The sequence below is a fragment of the Hermetia illucens genome, chromosome 1 (assembly GCF_905115235.1).
Source record: "Hermetia illucens chromosome 1, iHerIll2.2.curated.20191125, whole genome shotgun sequence".
In the NCBI taxonomy this organism is placed as follows: domain Eukaryota; kingdom Metazoa; phylum Arthropoda; class Insecta; order Diptera; family Stratiomyidae; genus Hermetia; species Hermetia illucens.
The window spans coordinates 17,643,347-17,664,963 of NC_051849.1; the positions used below are offsets into that span (position 1 = coordinate 17,643,347).

The 21,617-nt window shown below is 41.7% G+C and overlaps 1 protein-coding gene across 1 annotated transcript; it reads left to right on the top strand.

Annotated features, from left to right (window-relative positions):
- Positions 1-96: 96 nt before the first annotated feature.
- Positions 97-18,833, top strand: LOC119647801 (transcription elongation factor B polypeptide 3). Its single transcript, XM_038049017.1, has 7 exons — positions 97-633; positions 9,335-10,792; positions 10,855-11,072; positions 11,141-11,235; positions 17,543-17,742; positions 18,026-18,317; positions 18,379-18,833. The coding sequence occupies exons 1-7, from the start codon at positions 562-564 to the stop codon at positions 18,453-18,455; spliced, it is 2,412 nt and encodes an 803-aa protein (XP_037904945.1). The 5' UTR covers positions 97-561; the 3' UTR covers positions 18,456-18,833.
- The last annotated feature ends 2,784 nt before the right edge of the window (positions 18,834-21,617 follow it).

A 21,617-nucleotide genomic window follows, 5' to 3' on the forward strand; every position in this document is an offset into this window, starting at 1 on the left:
ATCATTTAGCATTTATTGGCGACCAATTGCGATTATAGGACTCCGCACTTCAAATTCCCACTAGAGCCGCTGTACTATTAACGCGCCCAAACTCACCACACCTGATCTGGAAATCTGACGGCAATTGCCTCACATCTCACCACACACTCGCTGCCGCGAACAGCTGGCTTTCGGCTGTCACTGTCACCTGTGTCAATCGTTGGACGATTTCCTCGGTTAGTGGTTGTCGTCGACATCTTTAAATCCTTTTTCGTTCATTCTTTTCAACTGCTCCACCATATTAATTGCACGCTTTGATCAGTTCGCGTCAATCTAACGCGGTTTCGCGATAACCTTCGTGAAAAATCAACACGATCTACAGCTTTAAAGTGCCTAAAGTGTAACGCGTAAAAAAGTGAAATTGAATGGATTCTCTCCGAGGAAAATGACGTATGCAAGAAATTTTTAGGGAAAAAATTGCTAAATAAAGTCAATCCACGCGATACGCAAAGTTCGAAAAAGTTGTCTATGCTATTAGCTCTGTGATTGCGTGTGAAGCGTTAATTATCGCGTGGTGGTAAGATGACTACCTATCTCGATGTGATCCAGCACTATCAGCGAAGCATTGAGAAAGCTTCTAATGACGAGACTAGGGTAAGTGGATCGAAATTGTAATTAGGTCTTATCAAACGAGCTAGCCTTGAAACCCGCAGAAAATGCATGCTTGTTGAATAAAATTGAAAAAAAAAACATTCAATGCCTAGGAACTCCCAAACTAGACGCTGAATCTCTGCTGGCAGCTAATCTGCTGAGTTGTCGCTTATCGGAGCAGCAGTTGATTTTGTAATATTAACAAATAAGAAATTGGAGAGGCTTGTTTGGGTCGTTTAAAAAAGCATGGGATCTAATTTTGTCTCGCACGCACGGTTTACAATGAAACATATGTCGGAAAGGATTCTATTCCACGAGACATTCCTCACCCCATTTCATGCCGATACCTAGGAAAACAGGTTTCTGCACAATAAACGTAAAATAATGCACGAATCCCATTATTCGAAGGTTTCACAATACATCCCAATGGTGAAATTTCCAAAAACAGAAAAGACCGTTTTGATATCAAGTTTGTAGTTTGGTTGTACGAATAACCTTTGAAGGGTTTTTTTTATTAAGTAGCTCGTTTTCTTCGCAAGCCCATTAATACGAAGTCCCGAAATTAAGTTGGTCCTAATTCAAACGTAAAGTGAATCAATATGTGTTCAGCATCCGTAACATAAAAGGGATAAGATCCTTGGGGAGCACTCTTTTCTTCACTTGGCTCCCTTGGGGCATCTGGATTCCTCTGAGATTGGTGTTGAAAGTACTCACTGGATTAGGTGTAGGTAAGTATAATTGGCCTCTCCAAGGCGCGATGTGGTGCCCCGTTTTAATGCGACACACCCTTAAACCATGATTGGTTTGGGAAGGATAATGAGAGAAGAATCTGCCCGGCTCAGGTCCTCCATAATATTTCCAAAGATACTAGCTTCCCTATCCTAAACAATAGCTTTTTTAGGGACTCCAAACTTTGTGTCCGCAGCATAGCTCTAGCTAAAACCGAGTAATCGCAAAGGAAGTCGCTGAGAATCTCTCTGGCAGCTCGGTCTCTATGCACCTGCCCCTTTTGGCCTAAAAGGTCTGGTTAGCGATTTTTGTTGTCCTAGACTAAGGGGGGTTCTCATGTGAACGCATAAATTTTACCTCTTTTTACGAAATTTTTTAAGAGACAATAAAATTCATTCATTTTAAATTTTTTTTTCGATTTGTCAGAATCTCGGCAGTTCACAGGTTTTACCTATTACTAGCATTTAGGCACGGACTGTCCTACCTACTTAAAAAATAAAGGAGCGCTTGTGGTGGTGCCCGATGGTAGGTTAGTGGAAGAATCCGTCGAGAATTCCCCGCAACATCGAGCACGACTTATCACGTTAATTGGTACCATCAAAATGCGTTATAAGTCGAAGCGTAAAAAATACATGCTCGTACGAGTATCATGATCATAAACGGCGCAACAACCGGTATCCGGTCTAGGCCTGCCTTAATAAGGAACTCCAGACATCCCGGTTTTGCGCCGAGGTCCACCAATTCGATATCCCTAAAAGCTGTCTGGCTTCCTGACCTAAACCATCGCTCCATCTTAGGCAGGGTCTGCCTCGTCTTCTTTTTCTACCATAGATACTGCCCTTATAGACTGTCCGGGCTGGATCATCCTCATCCATACGGATTAAGTGACCCGCCCACCGTAACCTATTCAGCCGGATTTTATCCACAACCGAACGGTCATGGTATCGCTCATAGATTTCGTCATTGTGTAGGCTACGGAATCGTCCATCCTCATGTAGTGGGCCAAAAATTCTTCGGAGGGTTCTTCTCTCGAACGCGGCCAAGAGTTCGCAATTTTTCTTGCTAAGAACCCAAGTTTCCGAGGAATACATGAGGACTGGCAAGGTCTTTTTGTTTTGTACGAGTAGGCATAGGGTAAAGAAGAATTCTTCGTTAATAGTCGCTTGTTGCTTATGAAGTACCAACACTAATATTTCGCATATAGCACCTATTAAGAATCAATTCAAAATATAATACATACAAAAACGTAAATGTTTGGTGTAGATATATTGGGTTGGGGAGAAGGAAATGTCGTATTTGTAATCGAAATTTGACGCTTTATTTAACATACTTAGAATTATCCGATTTAAGTCAAATATGCGCCGGATTGTTCGCAAACTTGTTGCCATTTAGAAGGCAACTTCACTATCCCCCCACTCCTTATTTGCAAAAAACTCAGACAGCCAGTTTTCGCAATCCTGTTTTGAGGCCAACTTAGCGTTTTGCATGGACTGAAAGAGATGGTAATCACTTGGTGCCAGGTCCGAACTATACGGTGGGTGCGATAGGGCATCCCATCCGAACTCCCTTAGCTTCTGGCGGGTCATCAAAGATGTGTGAGGCCGAGCGTTGCTTGGTGGAACACAACACCATGCCTATTGACCAATCCTGGCCGCTTCTGGTCAATCGCCTCCATCTTTGACGCGCTATAACTTGAGACTGAAACGTACGATCACAATACTATCAAAGAGGCACTTGTAGCACAGATTGTCGTCTTCAAATCGCCGTATAGTACGACGCGATAAGTATAAGGCCTACAAATAAATTCTGTCGTTTTTTTTTAAATTTGAAGCTTTATTGTGAAAAATTGGTTATACATTCATTGTTCAAAGTATCTTTCAGGCAATTCATAGATACCATCGCGCCAAAAATTGGCCGGCTTGGCCGCTATCCATTCATCGAGCCATTGTTTGAGTTCGTCGTAATTGGAGAAGTGCTGGTCAGCCAGGCCATGTTACATCGACCGGAACAAATAGTAATCAGAAGAGCAATGTCTGGAGAGTACGTCGGGTGGAGTTTTAACGGGCTGTGCAACATGTGGACGAGCATTGTCATGTTGCAAAATAACTTTATTATGCCTTTGCTGGTATTGCGGCCGTTTTTTCTTGAGTTCGCGGCTCAAAAGCATCATTTGACGTCGGTAGAGTTTGCCCGTGACCGTTTCGTTCGGTTTTAGCAGCTCATAGTATACCACACCCAGCTGGTCCCACCATATACACAGCATGATCTTCTCACCATGAATATTCGCTTTAGCCGTCGATGATGAGGCATGGCCGGGGTATCCCCACGTTGCCCGACGCTTGGGATTATCGTCATGGATCCACTTTTCATCGCCAGTAACTATTCGATGCAGAAAACCCTTCCTTTCTTGTCGTTGGAGCAGTTGTTCGCACGTGAAAAAAAACGGCGTTCGACATCTCTTGGCTTCAGTTCATACGGAACCCAACTTCCGACCGTTCGGATCATTCCCATTGCTTTTAAACGGTGGGAAATGACTTGCTGAGTGACTCCAAGTGTTTTTCCAAATTCTTCTTGCGTTTGCGATGGATCTTGGTCGGCATTGCATTGCTGCCTCTAATTCTTCATCTTCAAAAATTGTTGGCCGTCCGGCGCGCTCTTCATCTTTCAAGTCAAAATTGCCACTTTTAAACCGTCCAAACCACCTCTGACACGTTCGCTCAGATAGAGCATGGTCACCATAAACTTCCACCAAAATGCGATGACTTTCGGTTGCTTTTTTCTTCATATTGAAATAATGAAGGAGAACTCCCGGCAAAAACACATTGTTTGGTACAAAATTTACCATTTTCGTTGATGAAAAAAGTATTGTTGTTTACACTTCAATTAAATAATTTATACTGAAGTTTGTGCCTATTGACAGTAGCTTTCCGATGAATGTTTGGAAATGTGGATCAATGGAATAGAAAACAAGCTACGCCATCTATTGTGAAAACCGACAGAACTTATTTGTAGGCCTTATACAACACAAGATATGTTTAAGTGTCGTCATCCATTGACAAAATACGACATTTATTTTTCCCCAACCCAATATTTATTGTTGCAAACACCGCTAACACTTGTTAGAATTCTGCCCCGGATAACTACGTGGCTAGTGCACAAGGCTGTCATGCGGAAGGTCGCAATTAGAATCTCACTGGTGGCAGTGAGATTTGTATCATGATTTGACGTCGGATACCAGTCGACTCAACTGTGAATGAGTGCCTGAGTCAAATCAGGGTAATAATCTCGAGTGAGCGCAATGCTAACCACATTGCCTCCTACAGTATACTGTAATGTATCGTTACGGTCTTGAATGAAGTGCTCTAACACACTTTAAGGCCCTGATCCAACATGGATTGTTGCGCTAACGATTATTATTATTACTTGTTAGTACTGATGAAGGGAACAAGTGGTTCCCGAAATATCGGTATTTACAAAAATAAATATATCTACACCAGCGAAACAGAAAAAACAAGCTTTTTTTATTATCTCAAAAAATTAATCACTGGAAACACCGCATAATTACACTCAGATAAAATGAAAATGTTTTTAATTTATACTATCAAAATAAAGAGGACTAAATATTATAAAAGTACACACGTATATAAATATGAATACTTGTGAGTCACTCCTCATCACTTGACGACAAATCACGATGAATCCCTGCTGAGGCTTGCAGTTAAGACGGTTTGAAAAATTTAGTTAGAGTTGTCTGACTTGCTTTAAGCTTCCTCGATTTATACAATTCCCGATAACATTCAACACTTTTATTTAATCAAAAGGACACCATCTGCCTTCCTTCATTGTCTCGATCATCCTGCGAATACTCCAGCGCCTTCTCAATTGGTTCCAAAAATTTGAAATTTTTTTGGTTGGAAACCTTTTCTCCCTCGTCTAAATTTTGTTGTACCAATTCTGTGTCATCTGTTACAATATTCACCAATTCTTCTTTGGAAAGTGGCACTTCACGAGTATTAATTACGTCAAATATATTCTCTTCATCGCTTTTGTCAAAGCCTTTAGTTTTCGCAATTTCAAGAATTTCTCTGTTGGTTTCTGAATCGCTGTCGATATCATGCCAGAAGGGAACTCAACCGCTTTGAGCCAGATTTTCTGCCAGGCTTTGTTCATTGTATCACTAGATACCTCTTTCCAAGAAGCTTCGATATTTTCAACAGCCTTGAGAATATCAAAATTTTTCCAGATTTCTTGAATTGATAATTCCCTATCTTTATCCAACGCAATTAAATCGTCTAAACGTTCCACCAACTGCCTGAAAGTTCGACGCAGATAGTATGCTTTAAAGGTAGCAATTACACTTTGGTGCATGGGTTGCAGCAGGGAAGTGGTATCTGGCGGTAGGAAGACCACTTTCACATTTTCATCGCTTTGGTTGAGAGGTGCAGAATGTCCAGGAGCATTATCAATTTCTTCCTACAGTATTCTTTGACTCCTGGGCAAAATTCATTTCTAAACTATTCAGTGAATAACACCGAGTTACCCGAGCCTTTTTATTATGTCTTCAAATAACTGGCAGCATTGTTTTCGAAATATTTTTTAAGACCGCTTCACGACTAGCGGTTTCGACGCTGTGCGGCCCATTACGGAAGCGCGACCCAGTCACAGTCAGACGACCCCCGCCGGTTATCCGTACCAAACCTTAAATTTCTCCTTCTTCTCATAGATGGATTTCCATTTTATACCTAACTGGCAAGTGTGATGATAGCTTCCTCATTGACTACTCTGCAGGACTGCAAAGTTCCCGCACTTTCCTCATCTACCCCCTGAGACGCTGCGATGACCTACAGCCATTCAGATTGAAGCTATCCATCCCTCCTCCTTTCACAACCGGGCTTGGGACCGGCTAGGGCGAAGTTTATTATTATATTTTTAATTTTTTTTGTTTTTCTTTTTTTTTTTTTTTTTTTTTTTTTTTAATTAAATTAGACAAAGCAGTTCACTGATCAGTGGCTTTTCATATTGTAATAAAATCGAATGGATTATTTTTCAATAGGCCTGATCAATTTCATTGGAAAAAAATAGCGAACTGTAGAAAAAAACTCGTTTTTTTTTGTTAAAAATCGTTTAAAAAAAATAAGAAAATATTTTCGAAAAAGAGCAATGTTGGTACGGACGATAACTAGTAATGAATAGAAGAATGTATAAATATATAAATTACAAACCAATCGGTTGAATAGTTTTTTTAGGACCATGACAGTTTTAGAAAATTAGGTTTCAAGAAAAAGGCGTTTAAAGTTCCAAGAGCAGAATTTTCGTTGGAAATTTGTACTTCAACTAATCTGCTATGCCTGGGCCATACATAACCCTTTGGTGGTTTAATACGCATCATTTGTTTCATTCATTTTCTTCAAGTTTTTCTGACTTGAGGGAAGCCTTTGCCTTTTTGGATACCCAGGACATGGATCGCTCTATACGGGTTATTTGTCGTTCATCGTACTGCTCACCATACGCGTAAACGTTTGGACCAATTTCATCATCATTCTACCGTAGATATTGCATAGATATTCTTTTTCTACCATAGATATTGCCCTTATAGACTTCCCGAGCTGGATCATCCTCATTCATACGGATTAGATAACCTGCCCACCGCAGCCGGATTTTATCCATTACCAGACGATCATGATTGTAAAGGCTACGGAATTGATCATCCTCATGTAGAGGACCAAAAATTCTTCACAGGATTCTTCTCTCGAACGCGGCCAAGGGTTTTTTTTTTTGTTTTTTGTTAAGAATCCAGATGTCCGAGGAATACTTAAGGACTGGCAAGATGATAGTCTTGAACAGTAAGAGCTTTGACCCTAGGGTGAGACATTTCGAGCGAAACAGTTTGTTGTTTTGTTGGCAGCCAACAACAGTGCGCGGATTTCATCGGCTTAACTGTTATCAATTGTAATTTTCGACCCTAGATAGGAGAAATTTTCAACGGTCTCAAAGTTGTAGTCTTCTATCTTTATTGTTTTCGTTTGACCAGTGCGATTTGTTGTTGTTCGTTCTTAGGTTTTTGGTGCTGACATTGCCACCATGTATTTGGCCTTCCCGTCATTAATGTGCAGGCCGAGATCTCACGCCGCCTGCTCGATCTGGATGAAGGTAGGGTTGTTCTTTCCATAATGTCAATATCGTCAGCGTAGGTCAGCAGTTGAGTGGACTTAAGAGGATGGCGCCTTTCGCATTTATATCTGCATCGCGAGTCACTTTCTCCAGGGCCAGGTTAAAGAAGACGCATGACGATGATGATTTTCTCTTCTCGGTCAAAGACTTAGTACAGTTACAGTCGAAAGGATATCAAATCATCCATTCAAGCAATTGTTTTGTGGGTTGGATTTTTGGTCGTTTCTAATAATAATCGTTGGCGCAACAATCCATGTTGGATCAGGGCCTTGAAGTGTGTTATAGCACTTCATTCAATACCGTAACGGCACACTACAGTACACTGTAGGAGGCAATGTGGTCAGCATTGCGCTCGACCGAGATTATTACCCTGATTTGACTCAGGTACTCATTCACAGCTCATTCACACGACTGGTATCCGACGTCAAATCACGATACAAATCCCACTGCCACCAGCGAGATTTGAACCGCGACCTTCCGTACGACAGCCTTGCGCTCTAACCACTCAGCTATCCGGCACTTGGTCGTTTCTCATCGACTTTAATACTCAGGCCTGGAAACGTAGCGAGCATCACGAGCATTAAATGATGCGCGACCATAGCGGGCAACTGGCAATGCAGTCAATTTAGGATATAAGACGTTCGTTCATTCTTTAATCACAAAGAACGCCATTTGGGGAACAACGCAACCAAATTGCCCCAATACGTGAAGCGATTTCACAGTGTAATTCATCGTTATCTGATAGCATTGATTCGAGATACTTAAATCATCCAACTTTCGGCTGTGGCTGGCAAATTAGGGTCAGTTGTCAAAAACCTTGTTTTGTTCAGGTTTAGTCGAAGACTGTGTTATATTTGGCATCCATTCCCCCTTAGGACAAGTTGTTCAACATCGGCTTTGTTGTAAGACGGTAGAAAAGCATCACCGGCATAGAGCAGTGTTTAGGGCGCTGGGCGTTGAATATCTCGCATAACAGAGTCCATGACAAGAGCAAGACAGACTGACGAGAGCTAGACATACTTCAAACTTTATTTTTGTAGTAACTAACATGTTTCTCTGACACTAGATGTTGCGGCAAAGCATACCACATGAGTTTGTAAGGCTCACGATCAAACTTTTTCTCTAGATCCAGGAATGCAATGTATTCTTCTCACATTGCCTCTTCATGAATAATCTCAAATCGTGTATTACGTTAGCAGTTAGGCAGTTCTTGACAAACTCGGCTTGGTCCACGTAGTTTGAACGATGTCGTGAATGCGAATCTTTTTGGTGAATCAGACGGAAATTTGAACATTCTGCCGGATTGGCTTACTTTTTTGGCCATTCAGAACGTGTTCTACCAATGTTGTCAAGTCCTGTTGTTTTCCCCGATTTTATTCATTTAATTGCCTCTTGCTTTTTTGGCACTCTCAGGTGGAACTACTGGAATTATGAGCAATGCTGAAATATTCTGGGCTTCTATCTGCCGCAATTTCCGGTCAGTAAGCAATGTTACCATTCGCATGTTTAAGGCAACAGAAATGTGTGTGTTCTTTGCTTGCCAATTGTTTTGTCTGTTCGGGCCTTAAAGCATGCATATAACGATTCGAATTCAAATGATCAAGAAGTAAAAGGTCCATATGTACAGTTGCTTTCATGTCAAATATCACGTTATAAATCAATACACAGAGGAATTCGCTGGTGGATTTAATTCGTCCGCTATCGCCAGATTTTGTCATTTTAAAAGAAAAATTGTATTTCTGTTTTTTTTAGGTTCTTGGCACCTGAATACTTTTTAATGAACAGTTTTTCCTCATTTTTGCAGCTTCTTCATTGCATCGACAAATTGTACAGGCTACCGGTTACCGTTGAGCATCTCCAACAAACTGGAATTGGTAAGACCGTCAATTCGCTCCGTAAATACGACAAAGAGGTTGGTGTAGCCGCGAAAGCATTGGTTGCCAAGTGGAAAGCAATGGTAGCAGCCGAGGAAGACATTGTTGAGGATGAAGATACTCATAAAGTTGACGACGACGATCAGTCCAATGACGACAACGATAAATACAACGGAAGCCATAACGGAGAAAACAGCCACAATAATCATAAACACAAGCAATCATCGAACCGGAACGACAAATCAAGTGATTCTGATTCTAAAGATAAACGACACAGAGAAAAGGGAAGAGAAGGATCAAGAGACAAGCGACATAGTTCAAGTGATAGCAAAAGAATCAATAATATTGTAAGTGATAGACATAACCATGATAAAAACATCAACAGCAGTAGCAAAAGCCATAAAGACAAGCATGCCAGCAATGATCATCATCGCAATGATAAACACAATCGTGATCGACGAAACGAAGAAAAGTTTAAAAGTAGTAGCAATCATTCTAGCAAAAAAGCGCGTTCACCGGAACCGATTTACGAATCTCCAACGCATATGTCTGATGACGACAACTTTTATGATGATGACGATGAAGATGAGGAAAAATTGGTCATAGACACCGAAAATAACAAAGAGAAGGTAGAGCAATCAACAAAGCACTCGAGTTCGGACTCATCGAAATCATCATCAAAGTCATCTAGCCATCATAAGAGTAAGAGTAGCAGCAAAGAACGTTCTGATAAGGAAAGAGAGAAATCCAAAACGGAGTCTACCAGGACCTCATCTAGTAAAAGTCATAGCAGTGATAAGGTCGATAACCACAAACATGAAGAACGCCACCGTCACAAATCTGATAAAAAAGATCATGACAAAAGTTCTCATAGAAGCAATGGAGATCATAAATCATCATCTTCGTCTTCGAAAAGTAAACATCATGAAAAACCGAAAGAAGATGAAAAGAAGAACAGTAGTAGCAGCAGCAGTAAAGAGAGTAGCAGCAAATCCAATAGCAAAAGCAGTAGCAGCAAAAGTGATAGCCACAAAAGTAGCAAAGAAAAACACAAGAGTAGCCACGATAAAAGTGACAGCAGCAGCAGCAAGAGCTCTAAGCGAAAACACGAGAGTGCTGATGACTCTAATTCGGAAGAAGAGCAAACCACCCCGAAAAAAGCTAAAACTGCTAATAAGCAAATCGATGGTGGCATCGATAGCTCAATGGGTAAATTTAGTTTCGAAGAAGCTCTGGGTTTGATGGCACCACCATCTAAATCGTCATCAAAACTCAAATCGCCAAAAATGAACGGAACCGCCTCATCAGCATCTTCATCGTCCACAGCTACGCCAACAAAGTCTGAGTCGTCTACACAACACTCTTCTAAAAAAATCGATCGCTCTAAAGTAAGTCAATTATTTTCTGCAACTAGAACTTGCAATGAACTAAATTTTTCCATTCTCCGCAGACTCCACCGCTACTGACAGCAAAAGCGAAATTAGAACCACTCGATCCAAAACTATCGCTTGAGCTGCCAACAATTTCAAATAATTATAAACCACTGCCGCTCAATCCTGCAGTTATGGATTGTGTATTTTCTAATAACGTTGCTAAGCCGCCACCGCCAAAGCGTGTCATGTCGGATGCTGAAGCACTTCAAAGTGGTATTCAATCTAAAACAATTCGGTAAGCTTCAGTTTTGGATTCGGAATAGATTCTTTTCACATGAGACCTATGTTTGCAATGTTTTGCAGGACAAAAATTTATTCTGGAATGAAAACCGGTCAATTGCTACAAGTTCCTACGTTATTCCAGCTTTGTATTCGTGTCCTACAGAAGAACATTGATGGTAAGTTTTCACGTAACAATTGACCTTGTGAAAAATGAATTTTAATTTTAATACGTGAATGTGTGGAAGTGTGATTCAAAATGCTTTTTATGATTTTTAATTGGATTTACCCCGAAGTGTGAATGTATTTTGATAACCCTTTACGTTGATTGCTGAGTTAATCTTTCAATCCTTGAAGAGAATTTAGTTGATTCGTAATTTTTTAAGCGCGAAAACGGTTCGATGTCAAGTTAATACCATTTGGAATCAGGCCAACCATAATTATTGGCTCAATGGAAGCAGCTCTTCTTTCATACTAAGTTCAAATCAAGCAATTGCAGTCTAAGGCGATCAATAATAATCACTTCATTTAACCCCATTCAACCCCCTCCTTCACTCTGGGGAGTTTATGGTTCGCTCTCAATGTTAATCGCTGACCACTTACCCTGTGCAGGAATATTTGAGCTTGAGCCAAATATCAAGCTTTTAGGCTATTTGAATTCCCCGTTGATGGGTGGCAAACTTGATTTTTTTGATTCAATTCAGGCAGTTGCCGCTATCCAATTTATTCAGCATAGGCGAGAATGTGTACACACGCCGTATTTTCTCTTGGAAAATTACAAAATGAACTTATATGGAACATAGCGCGTCAACCACATCTACGCGCCTTCGGTTTTGGTCCCCGATAATGTGCTTCAATTCCCTTCTCCCTCACAATTTTCCGAGGAGCTTGCATTCTTCTTCCAATATGCTGGGTCACATATTTGTAGATCGAATAACTCGCTGGCCATCCTGGAATATTGGGTTCCAATGCATGGTGTAATCCGCAATGAAGTTGTCATCGTTTCTTAACAAGTGGTCTATCCACTGCCAATTTGCTTTCTCATCAACTCGTCTACGGGTACCTGGTCCGTATGCAGGGGAAGTTCTTCATTACTTATTGGTTTATGCCAGAGTTCCGCGATGATACAACCCAGATAAGAGTTGATGAAAGCTTGGAGCTTCCGAGTAATCGTGCAGTACAGAGAGAACGCGAAGAACGCGAGAAACGAAACAACCACAACTAGATGTTGGTATTGAAAGAGTTATGTTCCCTGATTTTGGGTAGAAATGAAATCGAATTTAATACATCGATCAACATCAAGTTCGGTACCGCCAAATATAAATTGCTCGGCGTCTCTAGTGGTCTGCCCATTGATGCAAATAGTAAAAATGTGATGGCCAGTCAGACTGAAAACGTAGGTATTAACGTTGTTGATCTTTAGATCGATCCTACGAAGGCCACTTTGGCCAAGGTCCATGATTAGATGAGAAAGGAAGCAGATATCATCAGCGTAGTCGAGCTAACATCACCAATAACTAGAAGAAGAAGTATTCATAAAGTATCGATGACAAAAAAACACAACTCTGGCGGACTCCGCTTTGGATTTGAAAATCATCTGAAATGCAGCATGTGACATTTTGCGCCGTCATATATCACTATGATAATAGCTTATCCCGAATTCCCCACCTGAGTACAGCATTCTCAAGCTGTTAATGGAGTGGATGCAACAGGATGTAGAGCGCAACAGCAAAAAAACTCCAAATGCGTCCTCAATTATCGCAATAAAGAAAGATGTCCCTTTTTAGAAACTTAACCCTTGTTGATCTAGGATTCCACGAACTTTTTGCCGTTTCCTCGTTCAAACCGCCATCATCGTGTACACCAGTTGTTCAAACATTTGCAACACTATCACTCAAGCCTACCCCAGCCAGATCTGCTCCTCTGCTTGCTGCCGGGCTTCCTAATTGCTCGCGAACTCTATAACCAAGTAGAACGCCTGTCGTTTCAGACGCCTCCTGACCTTCACACCACCTCTCGGCCGACGGGAGACAGTGGAACATACCTCACCAGCTGTTGGCGGCCCCTGGTATAGGCCACGATATTCCTCAAGCGTGATTGCCTTACCCTCAGTGACCATTCAGATTGTGTCGCTGGTTTTTGGATTCTCCTTCGGCATGTCGGGCGGTAGTTGGTGTAAAAAACGTAACACATCCGCGCAACCGGATGGCGAATAATTCCACTCCGGCAAGCGAAACGCAATTACTTATTAACCAGACCTAAGCCACTCGAAATATTCAGAAGCCGGCAAGAGGCCAGATCAACCGAATGCTTCGGTGTTAATACTTACTTGGTGTACTTGCGCTAACGAAAATTCTGCCAAACAATTTCCTTTAACGCTTAAGGGGGTCATCCCGTGTGAATGCCGCTTTTTTTTGGCTTTTTTAGAATTTTTTTGTGAAGAACTGGAGAAAGATACAAATACGAATTTTTCACCATAGATTAATTAATATCTTGCGTGTGCATAGTAATTTTTCCACGTCGATCACATAATTCGTTATACAGAGCAATTCATACACCCATCTCCAAAAAAAAGGTGTTTTCTGCTGCCACACTAGAGGGCGCTCTGATAATCCTAGAGAAAAAAGGTAAACGGCATTTTAATTTATCACCATATATTCTACACTATATCGAGATGCAATTGAAGCCAAAAAAAAAATTCGATTCCGCAAATCCGACACACAGGATGACCCCCTTAAGTAGACCGTTGAGTCTTTTTTTAAAGAGCGGTTTCTATGATCTTTGACTAGAATCTTGCAGCATATATACTTTAAAAATTTTGCCCATAATCCAAACGAGACCGCCCTGTCAAGCCTCTGTCGTTTGAAAGAATCTCTACGCCTTAGGCCACCCTTCAATTCTCCCACTGACTAGGTTATTCGGTTCTCTTGTGTCTACCCATCCGTACCTAAAAAACATGGGTCTTAAGTTTCTTTGATTTTATCCGGTGGCTTGCTAGCGGTGGTAGACTTCGATGCACTAATGCATATGCGCGTGCTGCCTTTCATCGACGGAGAATGTTCATCGCCTTTGTTTCATTTACAGTATGATAGGTGAATGGCCATGATCGAATACCACCAGTTTATTGTGTTTAGTCTTCTGATATCTTGCCTGATCTCCTGTATGTAAAGCGGTGACTCGTTGACTCGTGGAAAGGTTTAGTTGCGGTTTTCCGCACCTGGCACTTTTAAGTCAACCCGTTAAAGAGTGTCATCCCAACGTACTCGGGAAAGGCAATCAGACTCGAGTCAGCATGGGACTAATCTGAAGGAGGCCATCGGGTAACATGGAAACCGGAATGGCTTTCTGAGAGCTTATATTTCAGGAGAATTCCTGGAGGATATGTTGAGGTCCGGTTATTTGCGGTTGACCCCTTTGCATAGCGGCTGTGGTTGCGGTCATATCGCAAGCAAAGCTCCTTGTGGGCTTAAGAATGCAGTTGCGCCGTACTACTCGGAGCTGTACTCCATAGTAGCGGTAGAAGTATTCGATGGGCCTCGCATTCGTGGGTATCAATGCGGAACCGACGGAGGGGCTCTGGTTATGGTCTCTAAATCTGCCAAAGAGATCCAAATCGTTTTGGGCTTTGGTTTCCTTCAACATGTGTCTCTTGTTTCTATCTCGATCTTTAGCCTTTCTCAAAAGGAAGATGACTGAGGCAGTTGAAGGTATATATTGAAAGAAACCATGGCCACCAACGGGTTGCAGCTCCTTATTTGAACAGATATCGGTATGAAATGTATTTTTTAGCCTGGATGTCAACTGTCTCGGTCCAGCGAATTGGTTTTCGTACAGCTTTTCGGGTCTTGATAAACTCGTCGAAGGCAATTTTGATGGCCTCTTCATTCCTAAATTGTTTTTCCGCCAAAAAATGATCCAAATGCTTAAAAAAGTGGTAGTCGGTTGACGAAAGGTCCGGTGAATATGGTGGATGAGGCAGAGTCTCATACCGCAATTAGTCCAACTTTTGAACCGTTGTTTTGGATACATGAGGTCGTGCATTGTCGTGAAGGAGTATGACACTATCTCTGTTGACAAATCTCAGCCGATGAATACTCAATTTTTGGTGCATTTCCTCGAGTTGGGCACAGTATTTCTGTGCATCTATCGTTTCTTCAGGTGCCAAAAAGGAATAGTGGATAACTCCTGCTGTAGACCACCAAACAGTCGCCATTACCTTCTTCGGATGGAGGCTCAGTTTCGGCATATGCTTCGGCAGCTCATCAGCTTCTAGCTATTGTGCTGATCGGCGACGATTATCGTATAATATCCACTTTTCATCACATGTCACTCCCACGTACTCGAGGAGGGCGATCAGACCCGAGTCTGCAAGGGATTCATCTGAAGTGGCTTCGGCCACGAAGCCTCACCGGAGGTTATCTGGTACCATGGGAACCGGGACGGCCCTCTGAGAGCATTTGCTCCAGGAGAATTCCTGGAGGATGTGTTCTCGGCCCGGTTATTTGCGGTTGGCCCCCTAGTGGGAGTTTCATGGTGGTTGTGGTTATGGCTACATCGCGGGCAGAGCTCCCCGGAGCTCAAGCGTGGAGTTGCGCTGTACAACTCGGGTGCCGTACCCCTTAGTTGCGGTAGAGGTGTTAGATAGGCCTCGCATCCACTGGTATGAATGCTGAGCCTGCACTCAGTATAAACCAGGACCGCTGTGCTTGCACAGAAACGCCATGTTTTGCTTCGTAAGGCCATGCGGAACCCATTTCTCGAGGATTTTCACCTTTCAAAGTTGTTGCAAGTGGCGGGAAACTGTCAAATAGTTTACGCCCGGTTTCTCTGCAATGTCTCTCATAGACTGACGTATGTCGGATTCATCTAGCAAACGCAGATCGCGGTTGTCAATCGACGGTCCTGGATGTCCACGTGGCTCACTTGCAAATGAAGATGGGAAGGGGTAGATTCACAGTAGCTTCAAATGTCACAGATAACATAATCTGCATCGCTTCAGTAGTGCATAAGTACTCGAGATTTTTGGTTTCTACTAACAAATTGTCAAATTGTCAATTGAATCACCTAAGCTTAGCCGCTACCAGTAGATGGTTGATGTATACATCAAAATGCATTTTATAATGAAAGTATTCATTCAATGGACCAGGTGCGGCGAAAAGCTCACTCCTTTCGTCTATTCCCCTTTTTGCAGCAACAACACAATCTGCAAAACTTCTGATTTATTTTTCTTTTTAGGGATTGAGGCATCCTAAGTCCGCATCCATTTAATATCGGACCCGACCAAATGGAGAGCAACTTGCTCCCACTCTTTATGGTCCACGGGCTCTTCTTTTTGGGTTAACACCCACAGTTCAAAAATGAAAAGAAGAACGAGCCGCTTCGGTCACGCTGCTCCCAGGGCTGAGGTGAGGTAGCGTCTGATGAGTTGCCTCTACCTTGGTACGAAACCGTAGCCGTCTTCGTCCCTCTTTTCATTTCTAATTTGTTCTTAAATTAAAGTTCTTTTTCTGTAGTCTTTGTGCTGCTTGGATTTCCACCACTCATAGATGTTATTGGGAGGCATGGTAGGGGTTTTCGCGATCAACACCTGGCACATCATTCTCATTCGGAACAAATATATAAGGCCCAACGAAACACTGCCGAGGTAACAGTCCATAAATATTGTAGCTGTCTGGCACCCTACACCCCCAAATGGTAGGGTCGCGACTTTCCACTGGAGATGAACATATTACACACTCGAATATCTTAGGATAGGACACACAGTTATATGCTAGAAATTGGTTGGAACAGGCAAAACTTCCAATTTGACATTTCTTCATCTGAGATCACTGCATTTATACAGAGTCAATAGTTCTGCAGTGGGTCTGTCTCTAAAAATTTCACCTACCAAGCCCAGTCAGCGTTCACATGGAAAACCACGCACCAGTCAAATCATTACTTGATATTGAAATCCTATCAACCCAACGATTATCATCGAACATTTGCAGAAGAGATTTGAAATTTTCCCGAATTCAGTTCTGTATCTCTGGTTTTTGGACCCCTACATGAAAATGGACGATTCCCCAGCCTCTATAATGATGAAATCCTGCCCAGAAAGCCTATAAGGGCAATATCTATGGTACAAAAAGAAGACGTGGCAGACCCTACCTCAGATGGAACGATGGCGTAGGTCAGGACGCTAAATAGCTTTTAGGGACATCGAATTAGTGGACCTCGGCACAAAACCGGGATGTCTGGAGTTCCTTTCTAAGGCAGGCCTAGACCGGATACCGGTAGTTGTGCCGTTGATGATGATCCCTTAGATTACTCGGCTTTAACAATCTTATTACGTCTTAGAAGTGCTTCTTACCACCTACATAGTCCTTTGTGTTTCAGTTTGATAAACCAAACAGAGTTGAATATTTCTTTACCTCCCTGGGGGGGACCGGGGGACAAAATACCGTTATATGTATAAAATCTTAACCACATTTCAAATTATTTTTACAGGTTTGGAATATACTGGTGGCGTTCCATTTGAAGTCTTGAAGCCTGTCCTGGAACTAGCAACACCTGAACAACTCCAGTCATTTGAGGAATATAACCCGTACCTGCTGGAAGATACGGACGATCTATGGAGAATTCATTGCGGGCGTAGATACAAAACCCAGAAGAGAGAAGAGCTGGAATCATGGCGGGAAATGTTTGTGGTATGTTTAGTTTAAGCATTATAATTGATGGCAAGGGAATGGAGTCTTTAATACTCATGAAATCTTCATTTTTATCTAGAATGGTGATTTGGTTTTTTTTTTTCTCATTTTGAATTCACTTTTATATCAATTATTCCAAAATAAAATTCGGTTAGACCAACAAACTGTTATTTTAACTTCATCCTATGTTAGATACTTGAAAGATCCTTAGGCCTACATCAGTACCAATCCTTCAAGATTGGTGTGATGAAGTCCTAATCAATGCACCGATTTCCTTTCACAGCGTTGCAAAGAGAAGGAGGAAGAACGTCTTAGTCTGCTAACGAAAAACATAACCTTCCAACAAAAACAAATTTCGGCACCCGTTCGGAGAACTCAACTTGCATACGTTGACATAGACGTCAAGGCTCCTCGCAATATTCAACGGAAACAGGAACAATATGGCACGAAAGGCAAAATGGCTGCTACACCAGCCGCGCGAGTCGAAGCACTTGCAAAAATCGCACCAACTGTCGCAAAAGCAGGTGATATACGGTTACGTATCGCAGCGGAAACTCGAGACACTGCCCAAGCTTGTAAGTATCAAATGAGAAAATTTATCGGAAATATTCCTTAATGTAAATTGTACAATTTCAGCGAGTCACAGTCGCCCGAAGAAAGCTCCACTCATGCAGAAAACATTACAATTAATGAGGGGTCGTTTCAAGAGATAAATTCAAATAATCAGTTTTGTGTATTGAATATGCTCTGGTCTCGATTTATCGTTTCTATAGTGTTACCTCATAATGCCACATGTAGAATACTATATGGAAGCATCACACGTTTGCATAGGTTAATTTCGTTTTAATTTATTTAGTCTACATAATTTGTTCATTTTCTTGTTACTCTTATTATTCATAAGATGATGCGGAAGCATGGTTCGAGCATGTTTAGAATTAGGCGATCAAACCAACATATTTTTATATGCTAGTCGTAGAAAAAATTTTATTATTTCATTAAAATATGTGTACATTAAATTGTGAAATAGAAATCCCCATACAATTGTAAATACCTTTAGTCATATGTAAATAAAGTGATAGCAAAGAAATTAAGAGGTTTCATGTTTCAATATATCCCCACGAACTCGTGGAAACGCTGATATCTACAGAAAACCTACCTAGATTATACCTCCATTTCCAACTAGAATCAAATACGGAGGGACTAAAAAAATTCGCTAAATTGAAGCCAGTGCAACGAGAAATCAATGCGTCACGGTTTTTGACACTAGCTGAAACATGCAAAATGTTATTGGAAGCCAAAGTGCATATAGAGCGAATGCACCCTACCTGAAAACTGTGTTAAATTCATTTGGAAGATTCCACAACAGGACACTTATCTCTTGGGAACAAGCCGCACAAAGGTCGCTCCAAATCTTCGACTGCTGATAGGTATGTGGAATTGGGCTTGAGTGCCATGGCAGTGTCAAAAATATTTAATCATCATCTGGGACCAAATGATCCTCAAAAGGAGGCATGCGTTTATCTCGTTGAATATTTCCTTCCCCCATCCAAAACTGATCAGTTTAAAATCTTCCACAAAATCGTTACAGTTGAAGCTTGTTTCTATGAGTACGATCAGGAAACCAAACAGCAGTCCACGGTATGGAGCCCAGAAAGAGCCAATCCGCCCGTGAAGGCAAGGCAACAAAAGTGATAATTCAATTTATTTCAGCATAGCCGAAATATTAGCTGCTATTGGTACAGGGAAATATTCTTACCACAAGTTTTAAAAAAAATTGCTCTAGGCAAGTCAAAAAAATAACTTGATGCTTTTTTCTACACTGTGTCGATGCACCAACTCACACTGCGGAAAAAACCAATAATTATACTGCGCTCTCAAGTATCGAAAAAATCCGTCTAGCTCCACACTCCTCCGATCTAGCAACGTGTGGTTTTTGGTTATTTCGAAAAATAAAAAAACTGACAGGAATCATCTTTACTTCTAATAAGGAAATTATGAAACCAATCAAAGTCGAAATTCAGAAACTTCATAAAGACAATTTCGAGAAATATTTTGAATCAGACTCAAGAAATGCATTGAAATCAACGGAAATTACGAAAGCATTAACTGATACGGATTAATAAAGATGGACAAAAATTACCATTTGTTCATTTTTTACAGAGGCAGAGGTGAGGCAGCGTCTGATGAGTTGCCTCTGCCCTGGACGAAACCGTCTGTCAACTTTTTGTCCTTTTTTTCGTAAACATGAGAAAATTACCTGAAAAGTTGTAATCACTCCGTGGTAATAAATCTTTGCGAATCAATTGATTTTCTTCTGAAATTTGTTCAAAAGTTATGTTTTCAGTGAGGACAAGTGGAGGATGGTTGTTTTCAAAGATGCTTTGGGAACGATTATGGCATCTGCGATAACAGAATATACGGATCTCAGCGGTATGCTCAATAATTGGTGGACCAACAAGCACGCTGGGAGAAAAACATTACCGACGTAACCTTCACGCAGAAATCACTTCTCGGCAAGCGACCATCAATGCATCGCGTTCGAAGTGTTTGACGCTATCTTTCAGTATGGCACTGTCGATGTGCCCAGCGCTCTCCCTGTGCGTGGAACATCGCGATGGTGAATATTGGGAGATTCGCTGAAGTTTTTGGAACAAGTAGAGCCGCGCTCGAGGATACCTCGGATGTTGGTGGTGCTGGAGCTGATATTGTGGCAAATTGAGTTTTGAACTCGATAACGACAGCTTGCGAGGTTTCCATGTCCAGGAGGGCATCAAGGCGTGGGAAACCTTCTATGTATTGATGAACGGCGGAAATAGACGAGCTACGAAAGGAGTTTCATAGGCTCCGCCGTTTGACACAACGTTCGAAAGACCGAGGGAAGGCATGTACAAATCAACCAAAAGGAGATTCCTCACCGCGATAAATAAAAGCAAAGCCCTCTGCTTGCACGGTCGACGAATTGAGTCGGGATGCGCGAAAACTCGGTTATAAACCGGTCACCCAAAATATCGTGGTTCTGTGGAACCCCTGTTCGCTTAATGCCAAACAGATGGACCGCATTGTATGTATATTCCCCGCTGCTCGACGGCAAGAAAATAATCAGACTGTCTCTGATTCGGTTGTGATAATGATCAAGGTGGATTCCCTTTACCCTCCTTGCTAAGGAACGTAAGACCATATACAAACACAAGGGAAAAGACTCAAGGCTGCTCGTGAAACACTAAATAAGTGACAATTCTCTTGGCAAAACTTAGGTAGATAGCTGAATCGGAAGCATGGTGAGCTTGATAATTCATACCCAGCGGGCACGGAGGTGTCCTGTATATGACCTTAAAGCACGATCCTTTGACAGTGTATTCTGCAATGGGGTCGACCACGAATAGACCATTGTTTTTTTTGGGAAGGTGGGAAAGCATTTGTCAACAACAATATTGCAGGAGTCCAGGGAGTGTTCGTAAGCACATTCATCAAACCTATAGAAAAAACTCAAAAAATTTATTCGACTAGATAGTAACTCTAGAATTGACTGATGGCTGAGGGCATTTTTTACAGGATTGGGTTATAATGTCACATAATTCAGCTTATTAGTTTATTATTTGTTCTACCAAAGTTCATTTACGTGGGCAGTCCCGACCTCTGTAGTTGCTAGGCTAAAGGGGTAATCTCTCAAATGTCTCCACGATTTTCTTAAGAAGCTTCCACTCCCCTACGCAATGTAATTGTAGAACATTGGATACTATAATCCGCAATAGAGTTAGCGCTATTTCTTAATAAGTGACCCACCCATCGCCGCTTTTTACTTCTGATCAAAATGTCTGCACGTATCTGGCACTGGCTGATCAAGTTTTTCAATAGTTATTGTCTCAGGCCAGAAT